The 12,460-nt window shown below is 41.5% G+C and overlaps 1 protein-coding gene across 6 annotated transcripts in view; it reads right to left on the bottom strand.

Moving 5' to 3' along the window:
* The window catches only part of MAGI1 (membrane associated guanylate kinase, WW and PDZ domain containing 1), a 607,822-nt gene that overhangs the window by 66,685 nt on the left and 528,677 nt on the right, over positions 1–12,460 (bottom strand). For all 6 annotated transcript variants that reach the window (XM_088027661.1, XM_028110469.2, XM_028110471.2 and 3 more), the window contains 2 exons: positions 7,782–7,964; positions 6,626–7,246 (listed from right to left, as the gene is read on the bottom strand). In XM_088027661.1, the coding sequence (XP_087883787.1) occupies positions 6,626–7,246; positions 7,782–7,964 (804 nt within the window). The remainder of the gene's footprint in view (positions 1–6,625; positions 7,247–7,781; positions 7,965–12,460) is intronic.

Here is a 12,460-nt window from a genome sequence, read left to right as displayed (position 1 = left end):
GCTTCTAAAAAAATACAAGATGCCTGGTGGTCATGCCTGTGATTACTATACTATACATCTGGGTAGAGCTTTTTTTTTTTTTTAAGATTTTCTTTTATTTATTTGAGAGAGAGAACATGTGTGGTGCGTGTGCGTGAGTCAGGGGAGGTGCAGAGGGTGAGGGAGAAAGCAGGGGAAGCAGACTCCTTGCTGAGCACAGAGCCTGATGTGAGGCTCAGTCTCAAGACTCTGAGATCATGACCTGAGCCGAAATCAAGAGTCAGATGCTTAACTGACTGAGCCACTAGTTGTCCCCTCCCCCCTTTTTAAATAAAAAGCCAGCCCTACCCAGTTGCTTCTGATATGAGCTAATACCAGTAAAACACCACTGATTTATTGTGATTACTTCTATGCGAGCAATTAGCACAAATGCTATCTTATTTTATCTCCATCATGCCAATGCAAATTATTATTATTCCTTTTTTTTTTTTTTTCAGATGACTTGCCTAAGGTCACAGAGCAAATAAAAGTAGGACCTGGGATTTAAACTTGCATCAACGGGCTCTAGAATCTTGTGCTCTTTTCTCTATACATTCGTTATAAACGGTTTGTTAAAAGGGAGAAAACAGGAATCACCACTTAGACACTCAAGATTCAAGATTAGCGTCCTTTGGAAGACCACTGCCCCTGGCTAGAAGTAAATGCCCTAAGGCTATGATCAGGACCCTCTCCCTAACTCTTGAAGATCTTACAGAATCTGCTGCTAAAGCTACAGCTGCCCAGCCAAAATACCTAGACTCTCTGGCCAAAGTTGTTCTTGGTAATAGAATAGCCTTTGATTATCATTTAGCTGAGCAAGGAGGTGTCTGTTCTATGGCCAACACCACTTGCTGCGTCTGGATTAACACTTCTGGGTTATCGCCAAACAAGCCAGTTGGTCTAGAAAAGGGACTCCTCTCCTTCAACGGGGTCTTTGACTTACTTGGTTCTGACTGGTTTGGGTCTTGGGGACCCTGATTCCAAAGTACATTCCAGACACTGCTAATTATCCTGTTTATAATAATCCTAATAGTCTCCCCGGTGCATTATATTCTCTCAAGAGCTTTAAATGCATGCTTGCAGCTGCTAACCAGCAAGCAAATGATTCCCCAAAATCAGAACGTCAGAAAAGGAACAAAGAGAATGACCGATTTAAAAAACATGAACCTGAAGTTGTGACCTATGAATACCACACGGAGATTTAGCAAAAGATGTCATGAGCTATGAGTACCATCACAAAAGATCAGCAAAAACTGTGAGAACCTCAGAGCAGTCACTGGGAGTGGGGCTAATGCCTTAAAACTTTGGTCACATCTCTCAGGATGAGAGTCCGATTAAAAGGGGGAAATTGTTAAAAATGAGACAACAGGCTCAACATGGAGTCACTTATGCTAAGCACCATGTCACCAAACTGAGACTTAATACTCAGCTACCATCTGGGCCTCTCCCAGGAATGAAATCTTCAACCATTCCATCTGGACTTACCTGGTAACCTGCCTGATAGATGCCTGCTTTCCCCCTAAAGCAAGGTGACCTTACCACAACCAACCTGCTTTTTGCTGGTATAACTACCATGTCCTACTCTCTTCGGCATACAGAAGCCTTCTATTTTGTACAGCTCCTCAGAGCTCCTTCCTCTCTGCTAGGTGGGATGCTGCCTGATTCATGAATCACTAAAAAGAGCCAGTAAAATCTATAAAATGTACTCAGTTGAATTTTGTTTTTTTAACATATCAATGACATCATTTTGTGCATAAAGGCAGAGCCAAAAAAGGTCGCTCTAAGGATGATCTAGTTCAAAACATCCAATTTGTTGATAAAGAAATGAGTCTCCAGGCAGGAGCAGTAACCTGGATAGAGGGGTAGAGCAACTAAGGGCAGAGGTGAGACTAGTGGTGGGCTCCTGACAGCCCCCAGTTCAGCCTTCTTTTCAATACATGCTTTCTCTCAAAAGCAAAACATGTTCTCCACTTGTTTAAAGTTTTGCCAAATCTTGAAACACAGTATTCTGACTCAACCCAATATTACCTCTTAAAGAGTGTCCCACCTAATAACTGGTGTGAATTAACCAAATACACAAAATTCACACAGAGGCACGCAGTTATGTTACATATAATATCCCTTAAAAAAAAAAAAAAGGCAAAGCAAAAACGAAACAAAAACTTTCATGGGACAAATTATCTTCTGTAAATAAAAAAAAACCCAACACTATTTTTTTTTTTTAAATAGTAATCACCTTCTAGCATAATTTTCCAACACCTCAAAAAAAATCTCTAGATTTGCACTGGTGTCAGGCAACAGGCTCTCTGAATGCAAATACTATGTAAAAATAAAATAAATAAAAGGCATTCTCCTGACAGCACGGCAGAGGGAAGAAGATGAAAGGAAGTGCCATGGGAAGATGCGGAGCCAGGCCCAGGAAGAAGGCACTGCCCCATGAACAATATGACTGACAGACCAGTAGACAAGGGCATGTTTTCATGTAAATAAATCAGTAATGGTCCCAGCTGCCAGGGCATGTGGATGGGTACCCCCACCAACTCCATACCTGATCCAGGAAGCTATTTAATCCCAGAAATTTACAAATATTCTAACCTCTGCTTGATTTCCAGCTTGGGAAAATAAAGAACGCCAGAAATCAAAATGTCCCCCATCTTGACAAGAACGGATATCAAAAATGAGGAGATTGAGAATTAAAATAAAATATAAATGTAGCTAGTTCTGTCCCAAAGTAAAAAAGGCCAGTTCTTTAAAGCATAGAAAGCCTCATTCTCAAGATGTGAATTCCCCAGACTCATAAGAATCATGAGTTTATCAATCTGCTTACTAGCAGCTTTGACAGAAATGAGATTCATTAGAAAGAATCAGTGAAGTGGCCATTTACTTTCTCATTCAACCTAGATGCTGTCTTTGCTGCTTCACCAAACCTCCTCATTTACACCCCCACCATACAGGAATGATGATTAAAATGTCAGCCCGAGTTCCAATAACTAATATATGGCAGAAACAAATATATTTATATGCTTCCTAGAAAGATTAATAGTAGCTGGTGCTAGCCTGCCAAATGCAGATGTGCAAACTTTCTATCCAATTCATAAATCAAACATAGGGCATATGGTGTATTTTAAAGACTGCTGATATTATAGTGATTTTTAATTACTCAGGTTCTGGAATAAACTATGTAGATGTTGACTAACGTGGCAATATATTCTGGATCTCTCCATGTTAATTTAAGTTTATAAAATGTAATGGCATTAACAAAAAGGTCTTAGAAATTAAGAAGAGAGAATGCAAACCCATTTGAAATCAAGGGGTATGTTTCTATAATCAGTTGTTTGGCAGTTTGGGCATATTCACTACAAAATGGTTCCACTAACTGTGGTAAGTTAGAATGCTGTAAGGAGACTATTTTTTGGTCTCCTTAAAGTGAATCTAATAAAAAAGAATGAAATGATGAATGAAATGAAGGAGCATAAAGATCAGGTAGGACAGCAGGATGGTTTGGACCATCAAATGAACAGTGGCTAAATCAGAAATGGCCCTGATGGACCAAGAACCATTTAAGTTTTCAAGTTGCTGGCCACAGAAATCAGCAATTATGCAAAAACTAGTGTTATTCAGAGTTAAGTCAGACAGAGCATTGAACTGGAAACCACAGATTTGAGCTGAACTTCTCAGTCAAATCATGGGCTGGCACCTTCCTACCTTTCTCTTTTTTTTTTTTAAGATTTTATTTATTTATTTGACAGAGAGAGACACAGCAAGAGAGGGAACACAAGCAGGGGGGAGTAAGAGAGGGAGAAGCAGGCTTCCCGCCAAGCAGGGAGCCCATGTGGGGCTCGATCCCAGGACCCTGGGATCATGACCTGAGCCAAAGGCAGACGCTTAATGACTGAGCTACCCAGGTGCCCTACCTTCCTACCTTTCAAGGACATGGTAAAAGTGAGATGAGAGGCATATGCTGGTATGAAAATTGCTTTGTAAATTGCCAGATTAGGGGTGCCTGCGTGGCTCAGTTGGTTCAGCGACTGCTTTCAGCTCAGGTCATGATCCCCAGGTCATGATCCCAGAGTCCTGGGATGGAGTCCCACATCGGGCTCCTGGCTCAGTGGGGAGCCTGCTTCTCCCTCTGACCCTCTTCCCTCTCATGCTGTTTTTTTCCTCTCTCCCAAGTAAATAAGTAAATAAAATCTTTAAAAACAAATAAATAAATTGCCAGATTATCTGTAAGTATCAGGTATTATCATTGTCATCATCATCATCACCACCATCATCGCCATCACCACCATCAACCATCACCATCATTACCAACACTTCATCATCCTGAAGCTCAAGTCACTTCCTACTACATTTTAGTCAATGTTGAAAAAACAATGATCTGAGCAGTCAAGTGATCTAGGTACAAGAAGAGACTTCAAAATGGTGTCACTGAAGACAACAGGTTAAAAAATTATACCTGCACAATGACTTTTATAACCGTTTAAGAAGGGTTGGCTGAACATTTCAGGTCACAGACAGTTGCTCTGAATGTTGGATTTCCTTCCAATGACCCCATTTTGACCAGAGAACACACAACTTCATGAGAACATGAGAACACAGCTGCTGTGACACACAGGAGTTCCTCTGTTGCAGTGGAACCAAGAGGAAATAAAAATCTAGTTCCTGATCTCTTCTCAGGTGGCCAGAGTATGTTGTGCATGAAACAAATCGTGTTGGCAAAGACTGAGGGAAACAACCAATCTCAGGCCCATTGTGTGAGATGATCAATCAAGACTAGTCACAAGTACATATCCAGGAGCACGATGCTTCAAAGGCATGGAAAATACTTCTCAGTGTGAGGTCCTGGGAGTTCTTGGTGGGGCAGAGGTAAGGGATGCAGGCAGAGGAAAGAAGAAAGTCTAATGTCTCACGATGCAGAATAGGTTTCTCTGAGATCCTTCACCACTTCATTAAAATGTGGGTATGTTGAGATATGTTTTTCATATGGTCGGTGGAGAGCTGTCGTTCCTACCAAGTATAAATAATCGCATACCCATTCATTCATTCATTCATTCAATATCTTTTCATTCATGAATGCCTAGCAGGAGTCAGGTATTGTGTTAGATGCTGGGGATACAACTGTCAACATGGAGACATGAGCCTTTGACATGAACCCTGCTGTATGGATCTTATATTCTAGCAAAAAAGAGCAAAAAGAAAAATAACCAATAAGTACGCAAAACAATGACTTGTGGTGATAATAAAAATGATGTATAAAGGCAATGAAAAAAATGGGGTGCTGCAGTAAAGATTACAAGGAACTGGGGGACCACTTTATATTTATTTATTTATTTATTTATTTATTTATTTTAAAAAGATTTTTATTTATTTATTTGACATAGAGAGACAGTGAGAGAGGGAACACAAGCAGGGGGAGTGGGAGAGGGAGAAGCAAGCTTTCCGCTGGGCAGGGAGCCAAATGCAGGGCTCGATCCCAGGACCCTGGGATCATGATCTGAGCTGAAGGCAGATGCTTAACGACTGAGCCACCCAGGCACCCCTATTTATTTATTTTTATAAAGGTTTTATTTATTTCTTTGAGAGACAGAGAGAGCATAAGCAGGGGGAGGGGCAGAGGAAGAGGGAGAGAAACAAGCAGACTCCTTGCCAAGAGGGGAGCCTGACGGGGGGCTTAATCCCAGGACTCTGAGATCATGACCTGAGCTGAAGTCAGATGCTTAACCGACTGAGCCACCCAGGTGCCCCTGGGGGACTACTTTATTATTATTATTTTTTAAGATTTTATTTATTTAACATAGAGAGAGAGAAAAATGGGGGACTACTTTATTTTTATTTTTTTAAAGATTTTATTTATTTGACAGAGAGAGACACAGCAAGAGAGGGAACACAAGCAGGGGGAGTGGGAGAGGGAGAAGGAGACTCCCCAGGAGCAAGGAGCCTGATGTGGGGCTTGATCCCAGGACCCTGGGATCATGACCTGAGCTGACGGCAGATGCTTAAGGACTGAGCCACCCAGGTGCCCCGGGGGACTACTTTAAATAAGTATCAAAGAAGCCCTCTCACAGGAGGAGACTTGAATGAGATTGAGCCAGCCAAGTGAATAGCTGAGGAAAGAGCATTCCAAGGAGAGGGAACAGGAAGTGCAAAGGCCCTGAGACAGCCAGGGCTTGGAGCACTAAAGCCACTCCAGAAAAGAAGCCAGGTGGCTAGAGCATAGTGATGAGGGGAGAGGATGTGAGATGAGGTTGGAAGACTAGCCAAGAGCCACACTTTGCATGCACACTGCACAGGCCAGGTTCAGAAGGATAAGTATAGAGATTTCAAAATACTAATGGGTTTTTTAAAAGTACAATGCGATTTACATTTAAAAGTATCACTCTGACTGCATATGTATAGCAGAATATATAAACACAATATTTATTCTGTAGAGGCTACCATTTGGCAGAAATAGAAGGCATTTCGAATACATTTCCAAATATTTAAGTAAAAATGATCTTAAAGAGTAGACATTTACAAAGCCCACAAAAGCCACCTGAAGACTGGTAAATTAAACAATAAAATCTGGGTTAAAAAAAGAAAAATCATAGAACAAAAGAAACCTACATACCTCCTCGTTGCACCAACAACGTGACCTCACTTCCCTTTGGACATTCGATCAGCATATCCACGACCTGGTTGTGGGTCAGAGCCTGCACGTTCTTCTTATTAACTTCCACTATCAGATCCCCTTCTTTCAGGCCGCGGCACCTTGGACTGTCCACAATCTGTTTCACTCTTTGGCCACCACCACCAGGACTGTCTGCGATAGTAAAGCCAAAGCCCATTGGCCCTTTGACTATATGAACAGTTATGAGTTCTGGCTGAGTGGCTATGGAGGAAGCCAAAGAGACAGTGTCATTGGGGTAACCATGGGAACCATTTGACGCCACATCAGCAGGGCTGCTGGGCCTGGCATCCTTTGTGCCATTGACTTTGCCTGTTTTACTGCTGTGACTAGCTGGCGAATCATAAGTCTCTTGCCCATTCACAATAATTGGTTCTTTATCCAAAATGGCCACCGAGGTCACTAAACTTGTATTGGGGTCATCTGGGTCAAAAGGCAACGGGTAACCTCGGCAGAGTTCAAGATCCACACTGGCACCGATGGGAATGGACTGGAAGATTTTCACAACTTGTGCATGCGTATGTCCCAAAACACAGGTGTCATTCACGCTGACAATGACATCTCCTGCAAAAGAGAAGAGTTTGGGGGGTAAAAAAAAAAAGGTAGCCAAAAAAAGTTCTATCAACATTATGAGATCCTACCAATAGGAAGCTGAACTGAAACTGGATTTGGGGGGGTATCACAGGGCACAAAGAAACTGCTTCTATTACTTCTTTTAACTGCTAATAAGGCATTCTTGTAGCATCTAGTGTCTTCCGTGCTAACAAGAATCTGATGATCATTGAAAGAACATTGTGATTTCTTCTAAAAAATTTAGAAGAAGTTTAGAATTCTTCTATTCAGACAGATCCTAAATTTTTAGTAAATTTACTGCTCTACTATATTCGATAGCACCCTAACAGTGCCCCAAAGTTCAAGTGGCTTCAAAGTTCTGTATCTCTACCAGGGAATGCATTTCTGTAGTGGAGGAATCTTGCTGACTCAGAGTTTTTCAAAACCATTTGTAAAGCCATGCAATCATGATGCTGTTTGTTCTCGTTCAGGTGCGGGGTGGCAGTCTCATCACACAGGAAATGCGAGGGCCATGTGGCATCTCTACCTGTTTCCATCTTGCCATCCAGTGCGGCAGGACCATCCAGGACCAAGCTCTTGATCTGCAGAAACTCGTCAGGTTCATCCCCTCCAACGACTGTGAAGCCAAAGCCACGGCTGCTTTTCCGCAGCTTCGTGTGAATGAACTTGCCTTTCAACTCAGAAGGGTTTCTTGTAAAAAAGGGTTTGCCTGCATGAAAACAAGAAGAGTATAAGGAATGTCACTATGAGTGAAAAGATGAGTTAAATAAGAAATGACACAACTTATGGGTAACTCTCTGAGCTCCTGTGCTTAAGGTGTCTTAGGAAAGTCGTCTCTTGATGGCAGTAATAAGGGAGATGCCAGACCCCTTTACTTAAGAAGGGAGATATGGTATCCAGAGTGTTTCAGCATGAATATCCAAAGGAAAACAGAGGAGAAAAATGGAACCGGTGTCCATCATCTGAAACACTTCGTTTCAGTTCATGTAGTCTGACAGCAATTGAGCTGCCACGAAGTATTCACAAAAGATGAAGTGGGTGTTTGCTTTGTGTCTTCTGTTTTGCTATTGTTTCTATTTTGCAGTACAACTTCCACTTGGGCGTGGCTTCTACTTGTGAAACCAATACAGCAAAAACTTTTGTTTCTAATCAGACAGAAAACACATTCTGAAAATACATAGAAAATACTAGGAAGCGTATGGTCACAAAGAATAATTTGATAAAAATGTAGAATCACTACTTTCAAAATTAGAAGAGTTATTACTTTGAATTGAATTCTAAATTTACATATTTCCTATTAATTGTCATCCTTTAACAATTTGTAAAATAGCCCAGGCATGTCCACTACTAAAATTTATTGTTTAAAAAAGTTGAGGACATGTGGCTTAGAATATTTTTTTTAAAAATCCAAAACATCTAAACTAAATGAATTAGTTACTAACTACAGCCATACAGCTCCAAATTCAGTTGTCTTATCTAAAATAAATAGCTATACAGTTAAATAACTTCCAAACATGCTACCTAAGGTTTTAGTGAGTTTTCCCGATGATATGCACAATAACATTTCTAATTGAGAAACTTACTAGAATTTCTCTGGATATCTCAAACAGTGGACATAATTTCACGTTTAGACTTTTTAAACTCTCCTAATTATACTTCCTATCTCCTGCTCTCTGCCTGCCATAGCCTCCCCATCTGCTCTATTTCTTTTCTATCAAAAGTGTTATCCAAACAAAAACAAAACACCCAGGAGAAAAAGTCTCCATATACCCCTGCACCAGAGCCTGGCACCCAGGAAAGAAAGTTATTTTTGGTTAGCTATAGCGAAAAGCCTTTTTTCAAAAGGTCTCTGGGCCCACGTACAATTTTTAATTGCATATTTCAAAAGTTTCTGGCTCTTAAAAAGGCTCTTTTAAATTGCTCAGAGTCATCGTTCTGTTCACGAGCCTCCCCCTCGCTAGGGCAGTCCCAAGGCTGGTTGGGAGCTTGACAAACTACAGCCCTGTCACTGTGGCTAAAGAAAGGCAAGACTTTGGAGCATTCACCATGCAAGGGTGTCCGCCAAGACATCAGAAAGGTGGTGTCGAGTGCACTCGGGGCTTGTACAGAGACAGCTGCCCTGGCAATTATCAGATGGAAAATTGAGGACGGGGGGGTGTGTGTGAATGGCCTACATCCTTAAGGCAGGGGCAGCTAGGGAGTTTGGAGAGCATGAAGGGAAACACATTTTAGTTATGCAGACACACCTTCTCAGTTAGGCTTACTTCCTCTGGCCATCTTATTAAAAATTCTAATACCTCCTCCAACATCCCCCATCCCCCTTTCCTGCTTTATCTCTATCCTTAGCATTTATCACCATCCCACACAGTAGACGTCATACGTATCAGTTTGGTGATCTGTCTCATTCTTGCCCATCCCTGTGCACAAAGGGCACTGCAGGTGAACACACACACAACCACGGCAATGTGGGCTCCAGAGGATTTCTGCTTGTATAATCCCGCATGTAGAATACTGCCTGATTGATTTCATGTGCTCCAAACATTCGCGCTGAATCAACGAATGAATGAACAGCACAAAGAAAGGAGATGTAATGCATCTTTGAGAAGGCGGGAAGAGGTGGTGGGGTGTTTAAGCTTCTCACCCTTATTATAGGTTAAGTTAGAAAATGTGAAGAAAATGTGCCTGGCAGTTTAACTGAATGAATTTTTTTTAAATCCATTAGCATATTTTGAACTTAGAATGTTTTCAACTTAATAGAGACACGAGCAGAGCTTTGAAATGACACCGCTGACTTGCTTTTTCAGTGCGTAACTAGGGAGGGAAGATCACAGGGTTTCACATTCATGCACATTTTATTACGTATTATGTATGAGTGGGTCATCAGTTAATGGAGCTTTGGGAGAGAAGAGCTTTTCCCCCCACAAGCAGTGGCATCTGGAGCTCTCTGCTGCATCCCTGTGGTACATATGTCATTTTCTCAGAGATCCTCGTCTGCGGACCAGTTGCCAGTTGTACGATCTTGTTATGTATGAGAATCAACCTCAGCAGCTCTTTTTTTTTAAAGGTCCTCATATGTAGGTCCTATTTTAGACTCAATCAGGATCTTTGGGGTCTTGGCCTAAAATTCTGCTCTTGGACAACCCTTAGGAGCTGGCTTCCCAGCCAGGGTGGCACTGTTCTGGGCACCAGTGTTTGAATACCCTGGACCCGTGATGTCCAGCAGCACGTTCTGTGATAAAGACAACACTCCATAGGTGCTCTGTCTGATTCGGCAGTCACTAGTCATGCAGAGCTCTTGAGCCCTTGAAATGTGGCTAGTGGAACTGAGGAACTAAATTTGTAATTTTTATTTTTTTAATTTTTAATTTTTTAAATTTATTTATGTGATAGAGAGAGAGCGAAGAAGCACACAAGTAGGGGGAGTAGGAGAGGGAGAAGCAGGCTCTCCGCTGAGCAGGGAGCCCAATGCGAGACTCGATCCCAGGACCCTGGGATCATGACCCGCGCTGAAGGTACTCGCTTAACCAACTGAGCCACGAAGGTGCCCCTAAAGGTGTCATTTTTTTTTTTTTACTGTAATGGATTTAAATGGCAACATGTAGCCAGTGACATCTGTAACTGGGTGGCACAGATTTACACTATGTAGGGAGTTATATCCCCCCCACACAAAAAGACAAAAAAACAAACGAACAAAAAAGGTTTTAGCCAGAAGTGTAACTGTTCCTAATAACAATGAGGATTCCCATCGGGCGCTCCACTACTCACTGGCTGTGTGACCTTGGGCAAATCACTAGCGCTCTCTGCCTGAATGCTGCACACGTAAATGGAGGTAATGGTGGTAACAACCTCACAATTTAGGAGACTTGTAAGGAATACCCGTGGCAGATAATATAGGTAAAGTGCTTGGGTGGGGTGTCCGGTAAATAATGACAGCCCAATAAATGGGCATTGTTATTTTGGAAGATGGTGGTGGTAGAGTGGGTGCAATGGAGTGATGGCTATAGAAATCTCTCTCTAAGCACCAAATGGAATTGGAGAGTTTTCCTAAGAGCAACTCTCTTGAACATGATCACTTGCTAGAATTGTAAAGGCACTCCTGATCAAAGGAAAAGTGTCGCTGAGTGGTGAACTTAGCAAAATTCATACCCAACAGTCTAACCAAGTTTGCCACACGATTTCTTCCCGAGAGTACCAGAGGCTGCTAGATCAGGACTCTTCACGGGCAGGCAGGGAAAGGAGGCAGCGTGAGGTGGCAAAAGGAATTTTATATTTAAAAAGTGCCGAGGAGGCCACAATCATGCTGCCATTAATGTTACTAGCTGCTGTGTTCTATCTTTATTAAAACCATTAGCATCATAAAAATGTGTACCTAAGCCAGGAGAAATTATTTTACATAAATTGGTATTATTACCAATCTCTTGACAGGATCGGTTAGCAAGGAAACAACTTCTTTCTCATGAAAATAATAACGGAGGGATGAAAATTAGAGAAAAGAGTTTTTCTACTTATCTTTTCTTATCTAACACAACGATACCTCTTTAAAAATGCAGAGAATGAAGACAAACTTTAGTCTTTTTAATGGGTCTGTACCACAAACCTTCCCCAACTCTATCAAATATAATGCTTGTTCTATTTTTCTTATTTAAAAGAAAAAAATAAACAAACAAAAAAACCCCTGCCGAACCTTCTCTATCATTTAAGAGTAATGAGGCCTGAAAGTAGCAAGATTCCGGAGATACCAATTTTCAAAAATGAACCTCTCTAGGAGGGCTCCTACTATTTGTGAATGTAAATGAGTGAACCCAATGAAACACTGTAAAAGAAGCATAAATGCCAAACTACAGCAAGAATAGCAGATGAGCATTTAGAATAGAATAACATCAAATGATTTCATATCTAAAAGAAAATCTTAGTCAAAAGCAAATAGGTTGACTAGGATCTTGAAATATCTCATGGTGACTTTTTGATTTATCTTATTTTAGCCCAATACTAAATATCTGTAGTCTCTAAATCAGTGATTTACAACTCTGGGATTACCCCCCACCCCCCACCCCAGGGGCATTGGGCAATGACTGGGGACATTTTTAGTTGTCAAGGAGGGGTGCTACTGGCCAAGGATGCTGCTAAACATCTTAAAATGCACAGCACAGGCCCCATACGTGACAAAGAAGTATCTGGCCCAAAATGTCAACCATGCTGAGGCTG

This window comes from Eumetopias jubatus, unplaced genomic scaffold (genome assembly GCF_037043125.1).
Source record: "Eumetopias jubatus isolate StellerSeaLion01/CBP00866 unplaced genomic scaffold, mEumJub1_p1.0 scaffold_1, whole genome shotgun sequence".
In the NCBI taxonomy this organism is placed as follows: domain Eukaryota; kingdom Metazoa; phylum Chordata; class Mammalia; order Carnivora; family Otariidae; genus Eumetopias; species Eumetopias jubatus.
This window is presented reverse-complemented; position numbering and strand designations above follow the sequence as displayed.